This window comes from Python bivittatus, unplaced genomic scaffold (genome assembly GCF_059951505.1).
Source record: "Python bivittatus isolate LINGU-HERP-01145 unplaced genomic scaffold, Pbiv_v1 ctg000220_np1212, whole genome shotgun sequence".
NCBI classification, from domain to species: domain Eukaryota; kingdom Metazoa; phylum Chordata; class Lepidosauria; order Squamata; family Pythonidae; genus Python; species Python bivittatus.
In genome coordinates this window covers 37,728,519-37,751,863 of record NW_028277048.1, presented here as the reverse complement: position 1 = coordinate 37,751,863, position 23,345 = coordinate 37,728,519, and the positions used below count along the sequence as shown (strand labels likewise).

Genomic DNA, 23,345 nt, shown 5'->3' with positions numbered 1-23,345 from the left:
CCAGCCCTTGCACTTATCAGAAAATATGGTGATGGTAAGGTTAAACTAATTAATGTTTTGATCTGGAGGCCTGGAGAACTGGCTGGATTCAAATGGAACAACTTGTACTATCTGAATAACCTCCAAGAGTCAGAATTCTAGACAAGCAGGAGGAGGAATAAAATCCCAGGAATGCAGAATCCTACCGTGGTGCGGATATTCTTGGCACGCTCAGCATAGGTCAAAGTGCTGCGTGACTCCTCAAAGGCACTACTAGCAGGGCTGATGTGAGCAATCATCACTGTACGGCTGTTCCCACCTAGAGAGTCCTGGGAATAGAAAATGAAACCACAGGACTGAATACAGGTGTCAGGAAACCAAACCAGACTTCAGCAGCAGTCAGAACTCTGCAAAAAAGGAGGAACCAAATACATCAGGTAGGCCATGATGATTCTAAATCCAAGCTCTAATACCAAAACCAATCTGATCAGCCAGAAGCCTTCCTTCAAGCCCAATCCCATCAAAGCAGGATCCTCAGCACACATCTTTTAAGCCAAATTTGCTTAGGGAACCATTCTCTTCATACTAGGCATTTGAATATTCAGCTCTCACCTATGGACTCTTTGTGTGTCTGGATCAAGAAAGATAAAAGTTTTAATTTGAGCTCTCAAGTTGCAGACAGTTATCTGCTTGGAACTCTCCAAGGTCCTGAAACTGCAGCCTGACCCATCATGTCTATACTGTACAGTAGATAAGTACTTGCCTTGTGTTGCATAGGTCCACCATATCATCACCCCTCCCCACCTGCCTCAGGTACAGTTTAAATGATATTTCCTGCCAGCAGTAGATAATGATACATGTTTCCTTTTCTCTGCTCTACATCAGAAGAAAGCAGGCTGTACCAAAATTATGACAGAACAAAACAAACCGGATTGACATTTTGTTCATTGTAATATTTCATTCCACTTTTAGGAGTACTACATTTAAACACATATTGACACAAAATACATCTCCCACAAGCCTCTCTACTCTGTTTTGCCTACCTTTGGAAAATACATAGTTTCAATTAGACTATTCACACCCTCTGCTTCTTTGCCAACCCTGCCCAAAGGCACAGTCTACCTTTAGAAGGCGGGTAAGCTTGCTGTCCCGGTAATTAACGTATTTGACACCTGTCCTGTCACTGAGAGCATTGATGCAATTGCCAAGAGCCAGCAGAGACCGGTTGATGTGAGCTCCCTCCTTCATCCGCTGTCCACGATTCTGCGTCTATGGAGGAGGAAAAAGTAGAATGGACATGAGAATGAAATTGCTGTTCCAGCAAAGACCACTTGAGGCAAGTCCTATTTTTCTTTCTTAATTCTGAGGTCAGCTTGGAATATACTTTCCCTGTCATTCACCAAAGGAAAAATAGATGGAAAATAGACCTTATCTGGAACCAGATTAAGTTCCTGATTTAATATGAAATATGGTGAGCTAAAGGAGGAAGAGAATGACGCAAAGAAGGTCTTGATCCAAATACTGGTCAGAAACTATATTATTAATGATATTCCCATAAGGAGAAAAGCAAAGAGTATTTGGCTTTTCTTTAAAGACTAAAGAATGACACTTTTATATGATCCACACTTATTCCTGTATGCGCTTTAGCACAGGTAAGGCTGCATTCACTGAAGAGAGGTACAGATATTCTAGCAAGTTCTCAGTCCCAATACAGTTTCATTAGTAATTCCAATTTCAAACTGGTCATTTAGATGGAGTATCAGTGCTAGATAAATTGGACTGCATCCATAATGGCAATATTGTTAAGATCTGAATGTATGACTGTGACTCCAAGGTGTCCCCAGAGGACTGGACCATTAGAGGCTCTGTACTGATAGCAAATTTCATAATAAGCCTGGTTAATTCTCTGGATTTTTTTTTCTTCTTTCAAGGAAAGATTGTCTTTTTCTACATGACTGTAACCCAACCTTTTCTTTCCAATAAAAGAATACATGTAGCTCAGGGTTCAACTGTTGGATTCTAGGTGCTCTCTGACCTTGGTTGCTTTCTTACAGATGTTTCACCACCAGGCTAGGTAATATCATCAGTGTGAGGGACAATGGGGTTTGCTGACTGTTTACATATAACAGTTTGCCCCGGTCATCTTGATGGGGGTACGGCTTTGTCTTTGATGGTTCCTTGATTAGGATATTGTTTCCTCCCTGATAGTTTATCTGGTGTGGTTTCCTTTTTATTTGGGTATTGGTTGCTAGAGAGGATGTGTTCTAGGCTGTTTGTTTCCTTCCTTGTGCCTTTTAAATGGTACTAACAGCCGCTATGTAGGACAGATGGGTAGAAGACTGGCAGATTGCATCCATGAACACCAACTGGCAATCAGAAAATGTAACAAAAACTCCCTAATCTCGCAACACATGGACAGACTCAATCACAGTTTCAATTAGGAAACTTAACATGTTTGATCAAGCCAAATCCAAAAATCCTAGGGAATTCTTAGAAGCTTGGCATTCGGACAAATCAGCCATCAATAGACACATAGAGATAAATCCATTTACATATCATTTAAAAGACACAATCAAAAGCCTAGGAAGGAAGGAAACAGCCTAGAACACATCCAATCCAGCAGCCAATACCCAGGGAAGCAGGAAACAGCACCAGATAAACAATCAGGGAGAGAGAAAAAGAGAGAAACTTTATTTCAGTCAATGACCAATGAATAGCAAAGTAAAATATAGAAAGATTTAATAAGGAATCCATGCAACTATGAATGTAGTAATAAAAGAAAACAGAATTATGAACATTTAATCTATAAAATCAGTAAGATTAATCCAAATAATTAAACCTAAAAGGAATCTGTTATCCTAATATTTATGCCATGATGCAACAAAAATACTAACAATAAAATATGAATACTTTGTTACAGTTAGTGACCAACTAATAAACTAAAATACAGAATAATAAAAAAATGGTGGCTATAAAATATTAGGATACTATGTTCTTGCAAATAATCATGCAGGTATTCCCTTCTGATATCTGCAAGCAATATAACACTATTTAGCAACATTCAGAGAGAATGTATTAATTCTATCAGATGATAAATACCTGGGTGGCCTGGATAATTTTCTGTTAATGGTGTCAAATAGCATGCACAAATATCCTGATAAAAGGGACAGTATAAAAGAAAATGAGCAGTGTTTTCAACATGACCAGTTCTGCATGGGCAAAGCCATTACTTAAAAATAATTTTGTTATACCTCTTTACTAATCCAGCTGTAGGCAAAACATTAAATTATGCTAATATCATAGTCTATATTTGGTTATTTCAATCTGATTCAAGTATTTGGATGGACGAAGGTTAAAGGGTTGAACCCCAACAGACCTCTACTGGCACAAGGATTGAGCTTCCTGGCTTTCTATACAGCATCTATTATTCTTTACCTTATCTTTGACTACAATCAGGGAGGAAACAACATCCTAATCAGGGAACCAGCAAGGAAGAAGCCACACCCCCACCAAGACTGGCAGGGCAAGCTACTATATGTAAACAGCCATAAAACCCCACTCTCCCTTGCACTGATGATGTTACCTAGCCTGGCAATGGAATGTCTGCAAGAAAACAATCAAGCTTAGAAAGCACTGAGAACTCAATAATCTTATCTTTCATTCCTCTTTGTGGTTGCTGCCCTGGTTAGAGATGCTGATAGAAACTCAGTTCAGGAGATACTTTGTTTGGAGGGAGACTCATTTTAAGGACTGGATGTAGAATTGGCTGAAGCAGCACCAGTGGCAGGTGGGAAAAACAATTCCAAGGGATTTGGCTTGCTCTATGCCAAACTGATGAAAGGACATCTTCTGGGCAAGCTACTAACTCCCACAAAAGGTAGCTGACACAATCTAGACTGGAGATGGATTAGGTTTCTGGGGTTAAAAACATTAAATACTTACCTTAATATTATCTTACAGCTCTACTGCTCCCCTGTTTACTCCATAAGGACCCCAGTGGCCATAAGCTGGTAGTCATGTAAATTTAAAGGAACTGTCTGTATTAAAGGCTGAGTATTAGACACTAGGACACACAAGTAAGGACTACTACCTTTATAGTCTCCTTGTAATCTTTCTAGAATAACCAGGCTGGCCTCAGTGGGATGCTGGATTCTTATCTATGAGAATTCTTAAATCTCAACCAAGTGTCTTCTAACTGCATTATATGTAATATAACTAATATATTATAATTTTATTTATTTATTTATTTATTTATTTATTTATTTATTAAATTTCTCCCCTGCCCATCTCCCCCCAATGGGGGACTCTGGGCGGCTCACACAAAACATTAAAACCATAAATACATATAAATCCATAAAACGTTAAAAATTTTAAAATATTATTAAAAAAGAAGAGAGTCCAAGAAGATGAAGGATCTGGGGCTGAAGACAGCAAGGCCTCTATGGGGCTAGCCATTAATTATATTAATTATATTAATATTATAATATTAATTATAATTGCATTATATCTAATATAATTAATATAATATATAATTGCATTATATCTGCATTCTACCATCTAAATAGCACCCTTGAAATGGGGATTGGAAATAAGGAAGGCTTGTAATGTTTTATTAGCTCTATAGAAAGGAAATGAGGTCCTCTGTGGAACAGAGATAAGGAATGCTAGGAGTACAATAATATTTGGATTATTATTCCCATTTCTGTTACCAGTATCTTTTTACAGAATAGAGATGGCTGTTTTTTCCCCAATACACAGCCGTGGAACTATGTGGAATGGAGGCTGTCTTGATAACCTCAATGCAAATAAAATTGAGAAGAATGGATGCTTCATATATGCATCCTGTCCTCCTTCAGAGTCCTTGGGATAGTGTGCATAAGAATTGCTTCTTTGATTGTCTTCACAAGATAAGTTAAGTCTCTGGGCCAAGACCATCCTGGTGAGCTTCTTGGTTGGTCACAGTCCAACTACTCTATCATTCTTTAAAGAGCTGTTCTTACACTGATTTTTACTTCATACTTTCTCTCACTGACAACTGAAATCAGGATGAATACCTTTTGAAACAACTCTCTTCACCAAATTCACTTCCTGTAATTGAGTGCATATAACTGTAATTATCACCAATTTCCTAGTTAAATGTGTTTTTCCATTTCCCTCCTGTCCTCCATTTTTTGTGTCTATGTTTTAGAATAAACCCCTTGGAACAGGCTTACCCCTTCAGTCTTGTAAAACAGAGATAGAATATATTACTGCCAATAAAACATCTATTAATAAAATTATTCTACTTATAGGATTTTAAGCAAAGTAATCATGCAAACTCATCCCCCAAATTGGAAGTTAGCCAGTTTCCAGAATGCCACTGCAAAGTCTGTTTAAATATAGTACTGAGGTTTTATCACCAGGTTTTTCAGTTCCAGTGCTTCTGGTCCTTCCTACTCTTTCCTCGGGCACTTCCTATCTTGCTGCTTCCCTTAATCTGTACATGTGTGTGTGTTCACTGTTGAGGTGACTGGCCCTTTCCCCTCCACATCCATACCTGAGAGGCCCGCTCTGAGCCCGCTAAGTCAATCATGAAGAGTCGGCCTATGCGCACCTCCTGCATAATATTTTTGATGCGGCTCTTTTGGCGCACGGTGACCTGCAGCACTGCATGGGAACGTGAGGATGTTCGGTTGGCTGCTGTAGGCTCCTGAGTCCGTTGCTTATTGCCCTTCATCAACAACTGCATTATCTATGTGGACAAGAAGAATGTAAAACTCTAGCCTCAACAAAAACAATTTCGTGTAGATTAAGGAAGCTGATGGCAGCTCTGTGTCTCCAATAATGCCCTGAGGGAGGAAGAACAGAGCAAAAGAGCAGATTCAGTCTGGTCTGCAAGCTTTCTGAGCCTCATGCAAGTGAACGAAAACCAAAAGGTCAGACATATTGGTGGGTGTTCTTTGGGAATATGCATTTTACTTCCAAACTGTTATCATACCTTCGTACCTCATGAAATATTATTTTCAGTGAAGTTACAAGGCAATATTACAGAGGGTCTCCTGTCTTTTCTGCCTTCCAGAAAGAAGAACTATGTCTTCTTCCTTGACTGGACTTACTGCAGCAGACTGCCTGGTAGCGATAATTACATAAAGGAACAATTCTGAAACAGAAACTCCTCTTTTTCCCTTCATCAGTGAGGGCAGGGCATGGTGTAGCACATTCAAGAGCTGCTAATGGAAAGCCCCTGTTGGCTTTCACCACAAGGCCTTCTAACTGTAATAACTTTTCAAGCCAAAGTGACTTCCATCTACAGGATGATGGGGAGCTGTGGACGGAGAAAGACACAGACAGGACACCATCACCAGGAAGAGGCAAAAGGGAACTTTGAGGCTTAGCATAGGGAATATTATGGAAGTTCAGGGGGACTCAAAGCAGAAGAAAATGGGCAACTGAGCAAGCTGAGAGATGCAGAGGAAAGCAATTCTTTGCAAAATCCCTTCACATAATATATTAATCTGTTTCTTTCTGGTTACCCAGTGAATACTAACTAAACCAATTTTCCTTGACCTGGTGCCATGTGGTATACTGGACCACTATGCCCATCATTTTTAGCTCGAATGGGCTGGAGAAGGCTGCCCGAAACAATCTTCCTCAACTGGAGAGAAGCCAGGTCAAGAGACTTGCAGGAGTGGTTTTGTAATCAGATCTGTTAAAACTGCAGAGCTATGCACACTTGCTTGGGATTAACACTTGTGAGACAGACTTCTGAACAAGCAAGCCTATGATTTGGCTGTCTGTTCTTCAAAGTCTCTGTGCTACCAGTTGCCAGGGAATACTGGTTTGATTTTAATTCCCTTGACCAATATTCAGTGAAAAAGATTTAATTTGTTCTACCTCAGCTGTGCTTCTTTTTCTTCCTCCAAACACAAGCATGAAGCTCAGCTGTATTCCCCAGCCTAATACCTGCCTTATATCTCAGTAAGTGGCAGAACAAACAAATGAGGCTCCCATCTTTAGCTACAGAAATACCAATATAAGAATTAAAAAGGGAAAAGAAAGAAGAGGTTCTGATTATTTATTGCACATTAAACAGGATGCTTTCTGGGGGCTCTGGGTTGACAGTGTTCCTAACAGTAAAGACATGCAGTCTCAACCATTGTGAGAAACAAAAAACTGGGTTAGAAACTGTTAGTTTGACCAAACTTGCCAGTTGTTTAAACCAAGTGGGCTGGATTTGGATGTTCAGCCAGAACAGGCTAGCTATCCATAGTGACAAATCCATGGTAGACTCTTGAAGAAAGTTAAATTAATAATTAGGATTACTATTTTGTAGGACTGCATTTGGCAACAGTGAATCTTGTTTCTTTATGGTCCTTTGCGGGGTTTATTCCTATTTACCTCCTTAGCATTGATGGTTGATACCTCTGTGATTCCGGCCACTTGGATGAAACCCTTGGCATCTTCACGCAGATCCAGGTAGCCCAAGGAAGGGTTCAGTAGGTCTCGGATCATCTCATTGTAAATCTAATTAAAAGAACAAGAGAAGATATCCAAGGGCTGGGAGATCATGGTAAGCAGCTTGGCAAAATTTTATACAGTAGTAGGTTTCAGAATGGCAGATATTGGTTTCTTGGTCACTGTCTTCTTAGATGCTTAGATCATATCCACATGTTCTCCTAATATTGGTTCACAGATGTCTCACTAACTGATCTTGAAAGACATGTCCTCAGGACACTGTCTTTCTCTCATCCCAGCCCAGAAAACTTCATTATTTATCTGTTCCAATGCTAATGGTATTTTCTATCTTCTCCTGAAACAAGCTTTACTATATGCACACATAGTGCTTTGTAGTGATGATGCAGCAGAAGCTGAGATCAACCCAACTCCTGTTGGTCTTCTTTGGCTGTTGCAGGCCTATACCTTCTCTCAGATCACTGGTGACTTCCTTCCAGGTTCATTTTGGCTTGGACAGCAGGAGTGATCAGGCATTGGATACCATTAGGCAAAGATCTGGTAAGGTGAGAGGAATCTGACCTAGTTTTGTTTTGAGAGTTCTATGGCCTATTGCTATTTAACTACTTTCACACCTGTAATTTATTTTTTAGACAAATGGCATGTGCTTTCAGCAGAATGTATAGCTTTTCTCCACTTTCCATCAAATTCAAGTTTCTTTGCATCTTTCCAGCCAAGGCTGCAGAATCATCAGATAACAGATGTTGGCCATTCTGCTCTTACATCTGCATCATATATATTCTTTCTGTATTTTATTATTTTTGGTTCTTGTAAGTTTTATGCTTACTATGAAATCTTCACAAATTTCTTTTAATAGTGAACTTAAGCAAACAATACTTAAATATATTATTTCCTTTAACTTCACCATATGATCCCACCAAGGCATTAATAAAAAAGAGGAGTTTACTGCTGTTGGAGTGAAGTATGTGTGAATGAATGCGCTAAGGGGTGAATGATTTACAGTTCATAGGTTTATGAGCCGCAGACACCCAAACTTGTGCTTCAGACATAGGAATTTGAAGTTTTTATGGTGACAATTGAAAATAATATGCTAATTAAGCTGGGTTGGGCATTTATTCTGCATTTAGGGATTCACTGCAATAATCAAAGAAAGGCATGACTATTCTTGTTGCTGTGATAATCCAGCATGCATGATCTAAAGCAAGCATGATCCAGCAAAAATAATCTAAAGGCCTGCCTTTTCAGTGGCAAATTATATTTTGCCTAAGCATTGTTGACCATAGGAATACAGTGTGAATTGGGACGATTAAGGAAGCTTGTCAACAGAGGCATTAAAGCTGGCATGAATGTGCAGGTTGTAAACTGGAAAACCTCTCCACAAAATAAGCCTCAGCTAGTTGCTACTGAGGGATGAAAGGAGCTCTGGAAAGAAAGGAGCGCTCACCTTTCTGAATGGCAGTGGGGCTGAGGCCTGGCTGAAGGATGCTCCAGAGTTTTTCGGTATGACTGGGGAAAGGAGGGGCACTATGGCTTGGGAGCTGAGGAGCATGGTGAAAGAGAAAGTCTCAGCGCTCAGCACCCAAGTGGCCTGAGGAAGCAGCTGCCACTTAGCCACCATATACCATCCAGAGGATTGGAGACCCACTTTCAAAATCTACCAAGCATGTTTTTCCACCCCACTGCCAACTATGCCTCCCTCATGGAAGACACCTTGTTCCTGTCTAAACAAGACCATCTGTGAGCACAGAGACTCATCCAGAACAAGAGAGCAGAGAATATGGGAAGAGGGACAGAGCGATAAGGTGAGAGTGAGAGAGACACAAAAGCGACTAAGACAGAACAAGCGAACAGCAGAAGACAGAGATAATTCATGGAACATCTGTGTGGTGGGTAGGGGCTTCCTGTTGAAGCAGAAGAGGCAGGTCTTTCCTGCTTTACCTAGAGGCTGTCTCAGACCAGCTGCAGCACATGATCCATGGGGTGAGTGCAGGTTTTCTAGTAAAGCAGACAGCTGAAAAGCTCCCATTCTCCCCACAGATCAGGTTCTAACAGATAGCTCAACCTACTGGTCGAAACCTGCCTCTTCCCTCAGCCCCAGCCCTCCCTGAGAGCGAGTGACTGGTGCCTGGTTTTCCTACAGCAGGGGAGAAGTGGAAATGCATCATTAATGAGGTAGAGCAGTCATTGGCTATGGGGACACAGCAAATTTAACCTGGCATACTTTGTGCTGCCTCTCAGACTGGAGGAAAGCATGTTAAATTGGCTATCGGGATATGCTCTTAGGCAGGTCAGAATAATGGCTGGATTGAAGCTCAGAGAGACAGAGACAGAGAGAGAGAGAGAACTAGCATATTGGGCACTGTTTCAGGCACACAACTAGCTTGGTATGGTGTTGCTATTAAAATCACATCAACAGGACAACTACATATTGGGCTGAACAAAATTCTCTGTCCTGAATAACTGGACAGTTCCTAGGAGCTGACTGAAGAAATTCCTGGAAAATGCTTGAGGTTAGTTTAGAGGCAGAGTTTTTAAATGTTTGTTTTCAAAATTTGTTTCCTTCTTTAAAATGGCAGAAAAATCACACCCCCAATTTTCAAAATGAGGATCAGAAAGTCTCTGGGGGCTGCAAGGAGGGGACCCAGGGCCATCTACATCTGGGGGGGGGGGGAGAATGCCTCTCTCTGTCCCAGACTCAGATGTACACATTATTATTTTTCATTATTGCCGTACTCTGCCAAAGACAATTGGCAGCTTAAAAAAAGAGAATATAAGGACTGAGTAAAGAATATATTGGCAACAGAACTGTTTAGGTAAGGAGAGAAACCCTTTCTCAGGTTGGGATTCCACCATGGCATTGAGGGCCTGGCAGGAAGTGCACCAGAAATAAAATCAGAGTAGAGCGGCTACCCTCTTTTAGATTCCCCTAAGCCAGTTATGGGTCAATAGTTCCTTCTGTTTTTCAGTGGCTTGCTCTTCCCTACAGCACTTTATGTGATTATCAGTAACATGGGTCAATTATGGGCTCTTCCACGTGCTTTCTTTGGCCTGCTCATGTTGACAGGGGACATTAGAGAGTCTCTCCCTTGGTGCCATCTTGCTGTTGAAGCAGGCTGATGCTAGAAGTGCTTTCCATGGAAAAATGGAACAAGCTGTCTCTGCGAATGTCCTGATTTGCAGGCCTGAGGCAGGGAGAGGACTTGTCCATAGAGTGGGGCCATCTGGCCTCCATGGCTGTTTCTGGTTTGGCTGGCAAAGACAACAGAGCCTTGCTTTCTTTTCTCTTCTCTCTGCTAGGTCATTGTGAAGGCACTATTCCTACTGATCCCTGCCCTGACAGGGCTTGCATAGGGAGAACAAGTGCTGTGTGAAGACTTCCCCCCACTTTTCCTTGTCCCTTTAAACACAGAGCTCTGATTCAAGTGCTGATTTTAATGGGAAAATCCCCAAAGGTTGCTTCTTCCTACTGTATATGAAAAGCAGCACTTCTTTTCAGCCCATGAGAACGAGTAGCTGCACTGAAAGTAACACACACTGCATTCTGTGCAGGCAGCAACTTCACTGGCCTTGCTGCAGAGACCCACTAAAATGGCTGCTGTTGGGGGAGCAGTTTAGAAACTAACCTACATCCCTCCCTTCTCAGAGATGAGGGAAAATCACCTTGTTGGAGGTGTGGGGAAAAGCTCAAAATGTCAGTGCTTAAACACTCTATGAAGCGAAATCACAGGAAAAAAGTATCTTCATATTCAGGTCCCACATCCTATTGCCAACTTGTAACACCTGGAATTCCAGCAATAATAGCTTACTGGATAGAAAAGATTAACTGACAATGAGGCAGTTCCACCACTACCTCTTCTGTGCACTGAATGAAGCCTGGATTGGTATTTGAACTGCTGTTGCAAATGCTGAAAAAAAGTCAGTTGGAATCACATCAGCTACTGATGTGCACTAGATTCAGTGTGGAGCAGACATATATAAATGACTGATGCAATGAGCTGTATGCCAAATCACAAATGCCATGGTTTAATTTTGGTATAAGCACAAGAAAGTTGATTTGAGAGAGAGAGAGAGAGAGAGAGAGAGAGAGAGAGAGAGAGAGAGAGAGAGAGAGACTGTCAAGAGCTGGATTTCCAAGGTAAACTGGAAGCAAAGTGGAAAGATGATCACTCCACTTTCAAACATTTGCACAGAGTTAGGAGGAGGAGAAAGATTCCTTCAGTCCCTTCAGGAAAGTCTGGCTGTGCTCAGGGTTTTCTTCCAGCCACTACTTCTTGCTTTTCCTGTTTTGTTGCTGAGTGCTGCTTGTTCCAGGCTGCTAATGTGAGTCAATATTATACTAGCTTGAGTCCTGATGGGTTGCCATGGAAATTATCTCTACATACCATATGAAGTCTATATCAGCCATAAAGGTGGAAAGACTGGAGAGGACAGGATCTGACAGACAAGGAGACAGAAATGGCAGGGTCTCATGCAACCTTTCACCATTCAGGGAAAATAGGAGGAGACACATAAATGTGCAAATAAATATGAATTCAATACATGCCAGTAGACTAGCTACTGGGAAGCCTGTCCCTTGGGTGTGTAAGGCCCCTACCTCTGTTTCCATCTTATAGCTTCTTCTATCATTGCCTCTCTTTGTGCATGGTAAAAAAAGAATTAAATGACTTTGCCTGATCTTAGAAGCTGAAGAGGGTTAGTCCTAGTTAATATATAGATGACAGAATTATCTTTCTGGGGCTGTAGACTAGACTGGAAAGGTGAATAAGTATCTCAGAAGATGACTATGGCAAACGACTTCCAAATTGCAAGAAAACTGCATGAACATGTCCATGGTGTTACCAGGAATAAAGCTGAAAAGGAGTTTACCCTTTTTAACAGGAGAAAACAACAACAACATGGAAGTACTCAAACTCTAGGAGCACGTTAAAAACATTTTTCTGTATCAATTCACAGAAACTGGGAAACCAAACACTGTATAAATGAGAACTGTCTCTCTGTTCCTGAAAAGATAATTCAGCAATTTCAGTCTCTCTCACATACATTCATATTCCTTCCTGGCTCCTTCCAAGTGACCTACCTCTAGGTAGGACATGGACACTTCATATTCCATGTCATTGCTTGTCTCCTCAATAGCATGGAAGAGGTCATTGAGTGTCTGGACATAAATGCCAGGCTCATGATCAGTGCCAAGCATGGTATAGGTCTTTCCACAGCCTGAGATGTAAGGGAAAAGATGAGAAAAATGGATGATAAATGGGAGAATATTTCCATCCTGGGGCTACCCAAAATTGGCACTACATTTTCTTTGAAGGGAGCCTTGCGTTCTTTTGGCAAGATAGATGCTAAAAATGTGCTTTCTGGGATAGGCCAATCTCTGAATGGAATTATGGAACAGAATAAAGATCAAATGAACAAATGACTTTGTTCAAGGACTGAGGAAGAACATTTAAAGTTTTGTGCTTCCGATTATCCTGCAATTAATCAATGGGTGGTTCAGCTTTAAAACAATATTGAGATATGCTTGAAAAAAGCCACAAGTTCAAAATACTTGGTCCAAATATGTTTTCTTTTGACCCTCTTCTATATCCCATGCAAAGAATGTTGCTCCGCATTCATCACAACAAAGGAAGCAGCAGTTCTGAGCTGAGTCCAACTGCTTCCAGGACTACAAAGTCCATGCTTGTAGGACTACAACAGCCCACAGCAATAGCAGCCAGAGCTTGGTTGTCACCAACTCATAGGAAAATGAGATAGACATCTTCAATCAGAACTGAGGCTATGTTCTTACCAGTTGGGCCATAGGCAAAAATAGTTGCATTGTAGCCAGAGATGATCCCTTCTATGAGCCCTTTAGTGGTGGCACGATAGACCATTTCCTACAGGGAGAGATGAATAGATACAAATAGATGAAAACATGAAAGAACTTACTTCCAGGAAAGAAATAGAAGCAATTGCCCTAAATATGAAGGGATGGGTAGCAATGGATCTTATCAGAGGCAACCACAGGAGGGATCAAAAGAGCCAAGATGGCAATTGCAACTGCACGATTGAAGGCCCACCAATTTGTACCTGTGTGTGACACTGACACATGTATAACAGAGGTGAGTCTTCAACTGCACAATCACAATTGCCAACTTGACTTACTATGGATATCCCTGAATCTCATACTTCCCGCTTTATACCAGCAGCTCTTCACTGTTTGACTTTGCTCCTGTCTTGCTATCTGGCCAAACACAATATGCAATTTAATAACTCTGCCCATGGCTGGAATGTATATTAAGATATATATATATATATATATATATATCTTAATATACATTCCATATATAAATATAAATATATATATATATATATATATATATATATATATATATATATATACACATACACATACATACATACATACATACTTCCATCCATCCATCCATCCATCCATCCATCCATCCATCCATCCATCCATACATACATACATACATACATACATACCATGCAGAGCAACTACGTGGGGCATTTCCATGTGTCATATTTGTTGCTCTGCGCTTGACGGTGGCTAAGCAGACCAAAACAAACTAGATCTACAGAAATGAAACTGCTGAGTAAAAATAAGGCAACCTATCCATGCTGCCCTTTGGCTGGAAAGGCAGTAAGCTGAAACTCTGCTCCTGAGCCAAATCAATAAAATAAAAGGGACTTGGTTCTCTCTCCCCCTCTGCACATGTCTGCTCTTCTCCCCTTGAAATGCTCATTTATCTTCTTTAAGAACTTCTTGGTCTAATAAACATGGCATGTTGATGTGGCTATACTTCCACGTACAGTGGGCCCTGATGACTCATAAAACAAGGAGAACTCAGTCTCCTCTTCCAACACATTCTGAGAAAGTACGACCAATGGTTGCAAGAACACATCCATCTAAAAGGCCAGGGATTTGGGTTCTGTATTTCCAGCCATTTCTATGCCACAAAACTCTTCCCCTTACCAGCTCCTTCTCTGCTCCCCTTTCTAATTCTCAGTCATGAGTAACACCTGGCAGAGGAGGAACAGATCTCATTCAGGGATCTCACTCAGTCTCTGTGCAAATTAGTTTGAAACAGACCTCACAATTTGTCCCAGCCATCCCACCAGACACTCGTATTACCTCTGAGACAAGCAGCAGCAGAGATAGGCATTAGAGAAGCATCTTAGAATTAAACAAACATAGTACAGTATAGATTTGGCTAGCATCCTTTGCCTTATTTTGTATGAAAAGCAGCTTCAGAAAGCTGAGTTTAGGAGTAGCAGAATTGTGTGTGAGAGAAACTGTTTATCTCTTTTTCTTCTAGTAATGTCAGGGGATGCACTTCTTCCCCTGTCCCCACTACTTTGTGGATAGAAACTAGATGGGACTCTCTAAACATTTCCCAAAAGAAGAAGGTGATTTAGCTTAAAATTAGTTTTAAAAAAACCCCTAAGAGGATAAACATCCACACCCTGTAAGGTGAACTTTAATTATTCACTGAATTCCTCTCTCTGTCAATCTGCTACCATAAATTCTCAGCCTCTTAACACTGCTTTTCATCTACATATTTTAAAAAGTCAGGAAGGTGTTACCTTTCTGTTCAATCCTGTCTTAAGATCCTAGATAAGTAAATATGGATGCCCAGGGCCTCACCTGAGTAGCAGCAAAATCGAAGGCTGCGTCAAACAGATAGGACTTTTCTCGTGACCGGTTGGCACGGAGGACATCATCAGGATCCTCCATTGGGTCCATTAACACAACCATCTGCAGGAATGGCATTGGGATTTTAAAAAACTTATTTTAGGCATTTTACTGAAGAGGTAGAAACAAATCTTAACAAGGGAAGTGAAAGAAATGAAGAGTACGCCAGGTATTATTTTTTATCCATGGGAGAAATCTTGCAGGTATATCCTGCTTTCAGTTCCTTCCTCTGCTCCTCTTCTGCAAGGGAGCAACAGATAAGACTCATGCCAGAACTCGCAAACAGCAGACAGGAATCAGACAATAACTTGAACATTAAAGAATAAGACTGAAGGAGGTATAATCAGAGCATTACTGCACAAGGTAGTATTTTTGCTTGTAAATTCTCTTCCACCCTTATCCTTGGCCAAGGCGAACTGGCAGTATTTCAAAACCCTGCAAAACTTGTTTGCCACTAGAAATGAGAAACAAAAGAAATGGAGGCGCGTTACACTGGCAACAATGCTTCTATCACACATCTGGATTTCATACTATATTCATCTCTGACCTTATTTTAGAAAGATTCTGTGCAAAATGTTACCTTGCTTCAGGACCCATTATGTGTAACCGTGAAATGTAATACCCTCAATTGCAGGATTTTCCCTCAAGCTCAAAGCTAGTTGCCTAGTAACTGATTTGCTAGCTCAAAGGGAAGCAGTCTAATGTACTTCACCTATCATGTTGCTAGGGATTTATGAAAGGCATAATCCAAAACATATGGGGGGCACAAAGTTGCCTGCCTCTATTTTAGCTCCTTCTAATCCAATTCTGAATAGACCTAACTTTAGGAGTCTACATTTGTTCTTTAGCTTGAGGACCTTACAACCAGGGGAACATGGTGAAGCAAGCCAATCGCCTGAGAAGCAGAAACCTGAAAGGATGCAGGAGCAGAAAGGCGAACAGGATCGTCGTATGCATTTTCTGCATTTGATCCAAAATTCCAAATCATCTCATCCTTTCAAAGGTATGTACAGGTAGTCCTTGCTTAATGTCCATTCATTCAGTGACTGTTTGAAGTTACGACGGTGCTGAAAAAATGGACTTGTGACCAGTCCTTGGACTTATGACCATCACAGCACCCTTGAGGTCATGTGATAAAAATTTGAGCCCGCCCACCTTTATGACCCCTGCCGCTCCCCAGCTGATCTTTGTCATCGTCACCTGCCTCCCTTCCATTGGGCTCACCATCCTGGCCATGCATGGGGAGGTGCCACAGAAAGGTCCAGCAGGCCAGAGGGTGAGAACTATGGGCAGGTGGGTTCATGCCCCCACCTCACCAGGAAAGGAAGGGGTCCTGCCAGCCAGCGCAATCCTTCACTGTGGCAATGGGGCTTCTTACCATGCTGTGGCATATTTTTTTCTGTTCTCCCTGCCCTAATTGGACACCAGTGGTGTCAGGCCAGGGTGCAAAGTCCGCTCAAGGTGGTGTGGCTCTTGGAAGACTGCTCCTGTGGCAGCGGAGTCATGGGCAAGATGGGCCCAGTCAAGTGATGTGTGTCATTTCTCATTGAGTAAGCCACCAATGGGATGCAGGAAGAGGTAGGCTTCTAAGCAGGCACTCCTCTAGGGCTTGCCACACTGCGGCTCTGGGGCTGCTTGCTGCACTGTGGCTCAGGGGCTGCTTGGCACACCACAGGTCTGTGGTGTGCCACATCATGGCTCTGGACTTCCTGGTGTGCCATGGCTCTGGGGTTTCTTAGCATGCCGTGGCTCTGGGGCTTCTTGGTGTGCTGTGGTTCTGGGGCTACTTGTTGTGCCATGGGGATCGAGGCGGCAGTGGCAAGCCCAGTGGAGGTGAAGAAGAACATGACAATTGCGCCGAGGAGGACAGGAAGGAAGATCCTCTGGGGGAGGCAGTGGAATGCAGTGGCCTCTTCATCTTGGCCATGCTGTGCAGGGTGGCCACAAGAGCAGAGATGGGAGGGAAAATAGGCAGGTGGGAGAGTTGGAGGGGAGGCAGCCCCTTGCCTTGGAAGAACTGAGACTCGAGGCTGGGAGGGACCAAACCGGGAATGGCTTGGATTGGGGTGGGTCCTCACTTAATGACCATCTGGAGTTCATTTAATGTCAGCAACAGGGGCTGCTGGAACAGGTGTCACTAAGCAGGGCAGTCACAGTCATGTGATACTTTGCTTAACAACCATTTTGCTTAGTGACGGAGTTGCCATCCCAATTAGGGTCATTAAGTGAGGACTACTTGTACTTCTAGGAGAGACTATCTGAGTTCATACAAATATAGGTAGTCTTTGTTCAGCAACTGACTGATGTTTAGCAACTATTTGCAATTATGATGGTGATGAAAAAGTAACTTTGCGACTAGGCCTCGCATTTATGACCTTCGCAGATCTTTAAAGCAAAGGAAAGCTAAAGTAAGATCATAAGCACAGTCACACTTTAACTTAGCAACTGTTTCACTTAACAACCGAGTTGCTGGTCCCAATTGTGGTCACTAAACAAGAACTACTTGTACACTAAATAAAAATCAAACAAACCCATCTTATACACTAGTCTAATGCAAAATGTGTTCCTAGTCTCACTGCGGATTTTGGTATTAAGTTAATTTGGGAGACACCTAGCTAAAGGCCGATGACATCCTATCCAATGCAGCTATAAAACTTACATCTTCTCCAATAACTACCTGTATTTTCTTTGTCTTTCTTCCTGACATCATCCCCACAAGGTACAAAGGCTATTAATAGCCAGGCAAAGGGCCCATGGATCCCCTGGGTACTCAGACTGGGGCTGTGAATTGGTTTCTATCTAATTAGACTGCCTGGCTGTAATAGGGGAAGATGTGCTGGGAAATACTCAGAGGGAGGAAGATCAAGTAGCTGGACTGGGACTGATATTCCATTGTACTTCAGAGTTATGGGCAACTCTGAAGATGCTGATCCTCAGATCAGGGACAGATCAGGTCTCAGCTGAGGTGATTTGAATTGGGGGATGTTAACATCAGTCTCTTGTCATAGACAGATCTCTCCCTCTTGGCTCCAGAGTTCCCTGTAGCTGTTCCCCATTGCAGGTGACCAATAGAACCACTCCAGGCCCACTCCAGGTGACTGATAGACCCAGTAGGGTTTCAGAGGGAACTTGGAGTTATCCCTGAGGTTCTGGTGCATGGCTTGGCCAAGGCCTTAGTTGCAACTTGGAATGAATGTGCAACGAGTGCCTTTGATCAGATCACACCTAACTCTCTGTGATCATGGATCCCATACAGCCCCCTGGTTTATGGAGGAGCTCTGGGAGATGAAATGATGCAACAGTCATCTAGAGTACTGCTGGAGAAAGACAAAGAATGAAATCAACCAACCTTATTTGTGACAATAAGGGTGGCAAAGTGTGCCTACTTTCCTGCCCTTATTGCATCTACAGATAGCCAGCCAGGAGCCCTTTCTGGGTGACCAGATTCCTTCTGCATGAGGAGGAACTGGGGGAGCCCCTGCAGAGTTGCCATAAAGACTATTCTAAGTTTCTGTTGGATAAAGTCACTCAGCTTCACTCAGTTTGACTTTGGCTGGGCATGTCCTAGCTCAGTTATCTGGGAAGAGTTTGAGCTGGTTGATTCTGAAATAGTAGTTCAGGGTCCTTGTTCCTGTGAGCTCTGCCAGCTGTGTTCTGGAGCCATGTCCCTCCTGGTTGGATAAGACCTCCCAGAAGGTTGCATGTGGTTGGGTCCAAGTAGTGGTTAATGTCTTTGTGGGAGTGGGTGGTTCCACATGCCTGGAAGAAGGTGGTGGTGCATTCCCTTCTCAAGAGGCCATCCTTGGACCTGACAGTACTGGACAACTTTTGTCCACTTCCAACTGGAGAGGGTGGTAGGTGCTCAGTTTCAGACAGCCCTGAATGAGGCAGATTATCTAGATCCTTTTCAGTTAGGGTTCAAGCTGGGTTATAGCATTGAGACAGCATTGGTCAACCTCTGGAGAGATTGGGATTGGGGTGGTGGGTCCATCCTGGCTCTCCTGGATCTCTCAATAACTTTTGATAATATTGACCATGGTATCCTTCTGGATTGGCTTCAGGGGTTGGGAGTGGGGGGCACTGTTCTGCAGTGGTTCTCTTTCCTCCAAAGTCAGTTTCAGTCAGTGTTGATGGGGGGTGGGAGAGGTCTATCCCTAGGCCCCTTTTATGTGGGGTGCCTCTGGGCTTGCGTCTCTCACCACTCCTGTTTATTATCTCCATGAAGCTGCTGGGTGAAATCATTTGAAAGCATGGAGGGCAGTATCATCAGTATGCAGGATATATTCTATTATATATCTCCACCATAGGCCAAGGAAGTGATGCTGTTGAGGTGCTTGCCCAGTGCCTGGAAGCTGTAACAGCCTCGATGGGAGGAACTAGCTGCAACTCAACTTTTGCAAGATGGAGTGGTTTTGGGTATTGGGGTCCAGTGAGGGTCACCTTCAACTCACAATAGGGTAGCATTCCCTCAGAGTTGGGATGCAATTTGAGGGTCCTCTTGGACTCACAGCTCCTGCTCAAGGAGCAGGTGGCAGCTGTGGCTGGGGGACTTTGCACAAATTCATTTTGTGTGCCAATTTAGCCCATTCCTGGACTGGGAGGCCTTGGTCACAATCATTCATGCCTTAGTCACTTCTCAATTGGATTACTGTAACATGTTCTACATGGGGCTGCCCTTCAAGACCACCCAGAAATTACAACTGGTCCAGAATGCAGCAGTGTACACAGTCACTCCCTCTCAATCCAATCTATCACACAGCACTATTGCAAAGATAAAACGAGGGAGACCCCCATGTAAACTGTCTCAGGCTCCTGGAGAAAAAGTAGGACACAAAACAGTATATACTCTAAGGCTGTTAGTTTCCATTACTGCCTTGAGAAGGAGGCAGTTCTGTTATGGGACCCTCTCAAACATCTATAAGCACCACTTAGGGCCCTCTTGAGGGTCCTTCCATGATAGTGCCCTTACTCTTGATCAGATTTGTCCGTCACTGACAGTGGCTTACAGGAGGTCTTAGGCAGGGTCCCTGCCTAGACATTAACGTAATGCAGTAAACAGGGAGCAGAGAATGGCTGGTGAGCTATTACAGCCAGCATTAACCACTGCATTAATGAGGTGTCCACCCACCTAATCCTTCTAGGGATCATTAATTTTCTTTTGTGCTGCTCTGATTCCTGCCAACCTTAATCTGGGATGACAGAAAGGACAGGTCCATACTAGCCAGGGGACGCTACTGCTAGTTTAAATCAAGTGTCTATTTATTAGGCTTAACTCCAACAAGATCAGCAATAAGAGAGGGAGAGGGCAGGAAGATGAGGGCATACATTTAAATTGGAGGTCAATGGTGTTGCCATGGGACACAGCTGACTCCCTGCTGTACATTTGAGCCTTCTGTCAATGCTGCATATGTATGTTTTGTAGTGAAACTAATTTTTGTACAGTATTTTCACTACCAAAAAAATACACTAAAAATGTAATTTTTAATACATTTGAATCCTGGAAAGTTTTCCTATATGGCTTTGGCTGATCCTTTGGAAATAATTCTTAGGTTTAAATCATAAGATTTGTTCCAGTAATATCATCCCCAATGGCTGCTGAAATTGATTCTATGCCTATAGTCAGTAGAAGTGGAACGCTTTCACTGAGGATTGAATGGTGAAGTAGAACTGGATACCTGCTATAGAAGCAGCTACTGAAGGCATAGCAGATGTCAGCATCTCTTCCCCCCCTCCTTACACCCTGTGAGTACAGCCTGTTGCCTTTCTGAATACAGAGATCAGATTGCCTTTGACAGCAACATTAGGTTGGGTTTCACCATCTCCAAGGGGCCTTTAAAGGGACTCTGTGTAAGGCAGTCATTAATACTGGGCACCAGAGAGGCTAGTTTAAAAAGGCACAAGAAAAGATTAACCAGTGGGGCATAGTGGTTAGATCTCAGAATGGTATTGTGGAAACCTGAATTCATAACACTACTTAGTCTCAAACGGATCTCACAAGGATTCTCAGTTCTTGTGAAGATCCAGAGTCAGGTGAGTGAGGCAAATGATATATAACACCTGGAGGGAAGGGGAATGTAAGTGTAGCTGGTAAATCACTATGGAAGATATCCTGGGACTGCCTCAATATTTTACAGCCTAAGAGCTGCCTTAGCAAACAGAGAGAAATAATCAGTTTAAGTCAACAAAAGCTCCATCTTATTTACACCAAGATCCACTGAATAGCATTTCAATAACCATCCTCTGATTTAAAGGATGAATGGATTAATGAATTAATGATTAATTAATGAATTAATGTATGTCAAAGGAAGGAGGTAGAAATTTTGGTCGGGCTGAATACCTCTTTGTTCTACAAAGGCAGTAATGGACAACTTACAGCTACCAAACTTCTTTTTGAGATCCCCAAGACTCTCAAAACCATGCTGCTAAAATTTGGTAGCAAGCAGCCCTGCTGAGTTTTAGAGAAAATCTAAAGTGAATGGGTGTGTTAAGGAAAGAGAAAATTAACGTTTTACAGTTTTATCCCATAGTTCTCCCCCAAATCATCCAAATTATGGAGGGAAACCCATGGCCGAAAATCCCAACCTGACATTATTATATAATTGGTCCTGCTCCCTTGGCCATTGGAGCAGGGGAGATGGAATTGCACAAACTGACTACAAAAAGGGAAAGAGAGAGTTGCTTTTGATTAAGGAGTCCAGGTTAGCTTTCCTCTGACCCTGAACGCTGTTCCATGAGAGTTGTTTCACTCTGTCACCATAGGTGTGCCAAGGAGAGGATTCAGGAGCAACTGTTAGAAGGTTGGGGCATGTAGACATTTTTATATATTAAGACATTTAGATGTTTAAACATTTATCTTTATATATTGTATAATATGAAGTAAAAGCAGGCCTAGCAAAATGCCAATATTCCCTTTCCTGTATGTATGGTTGACTGTACTTTAGATTATCAAAAGTTTGCATTCTTGAGGATGTGACCTTTAACACTTTTCAAAATCTCAAGGATGTGTTAATTGCTCTCATGGTTTGTCTCTTCCTGACTGGAAAGGCGGCAACTCATGTAAGCAGATAAACTGTCTTGACCTGATAGTCTCTTCTTGTTCAGATGACCCCTCACAAAGAAAGATAAGTGGTCCTGACCTTGTTTCTTAGGGATGTAAATCAGGACAGCGCCTGGTGGACAATCAGAGTGATAAAGGATAGTTTACATATGGCTGTTAACACTCAAGGTGATAGAAATTAGTTTACATATAGAAAGGAAGAACCTTATTCAGCATCAGAGAAAGGGGTCCTGGGTAAGGGGAGGAGTATGGATCAAGGTAACTGGCTTTGATTGGATCAGAAAGTCATGACATCTTAACGTGGGTTTGAATGTAACAGAAGGTATATAAGGTACTGTGGGGAGGGGGCCCAGTGCGGCTGCCCACCTAACTGCTTGCTGTCATTGCTTCTGCACTTGGGTGAAGAATAAACCTCCTAACTTCATGCAATTCGTCAGTGTCTTTACTCCCGGCTCAGAAACGGACTTGGTAAGATAACTTTTTCCTCCAACACAACACTGCTGCTTGAAAAGGAATAATGTACTTCTTTGTCATGAATAAAAGAGTCTAATTAAAGAGAAGTAGGCAAGCGTCTTTGGTAGGGAATATCTTGCTAAACACTCAAATAGGTATGGCGCCTGCATTTCAGAAACAAACAGTGGAAAGGAACCAAAGAAAGGCTCTGCCAGGGTTGAGAAACTGATCTTTTGATGTGAAGCCTTAATAATGATTGCTTCTATGCAGAGAAAGTAGAGTGACTTAATTTCTATTCACTGCGTGTAATTCAATTCTCATGAGAGTTCTCTAAATTCTAGTGAGGACACTGTAGCAGGTAATAAATAATAGGTGGCTAAGGATTCATGCAACTACTTCTGTCCCCCCTTCAGCTCATACACACTGCAATGTCTCTTGCTCCATAAGTCATAGCTGACATCTATGTGAAACCAAAGGTTCCATATGCAATCTGCAGACTTCAAAAATCTGGTGCAGTTTTTAACCCAGTATAAACAACACGTTTCAAAACCAAGTGGACTATATGATAAATGCAGATTAATTATAATTATTGATTAATCTTAATATACTAAAAATTTACATGCACACCCCTACATATACAGGGTACATAACTGATAGGTCATAGTGATATTTGCGATGTAGATTTTATATTGCATTCTAACAATGCAG

At 42.2% G+C, this 23,345-nt stretch overlaps 1 protein-coding gene across 1 annotated transcript in view; it reads right to left on the bottom strand.

Annotated features, from left to right (window-relative positions):
- KIF19 (kinesin family member 19) overlaps positions 1-23,345 on the bottom strand; it is a 46,101-nt gene that overhangs the window by 16,762 nt on the left and 5,994 nt on the right. Inside the window, exons 2-8 of the mRNA XM_025164676.2 lie at positions 15,080-15,190; positions 13,220-13,307; positions 12,509-12,645; positions 7,357-7,482; positions 5,516-5,710; positions 1,102-1,248; positions 186-308 (exon numbers count right to left, since the gene is read on the bottom strand). Of these exons, the coding sequence (XP_025020444.2) occupies positions 186-308; positions 1,102-1,248; positions 5,516-5,710; positions 7,357-7,482; positions 12,509-12,645; positions 13,220-13,307; positions 15,080-15,190 (927 nt within the window). The remainder of the gene's footprint in view (positions 1-185; positions 309-1,101; positions 1,249-5,515; positions 5,711-7,356; positions 7,483-12,508; positions 12,646-13,219; positions 13,308-15,079; positions 15,191-23,345) is intronic.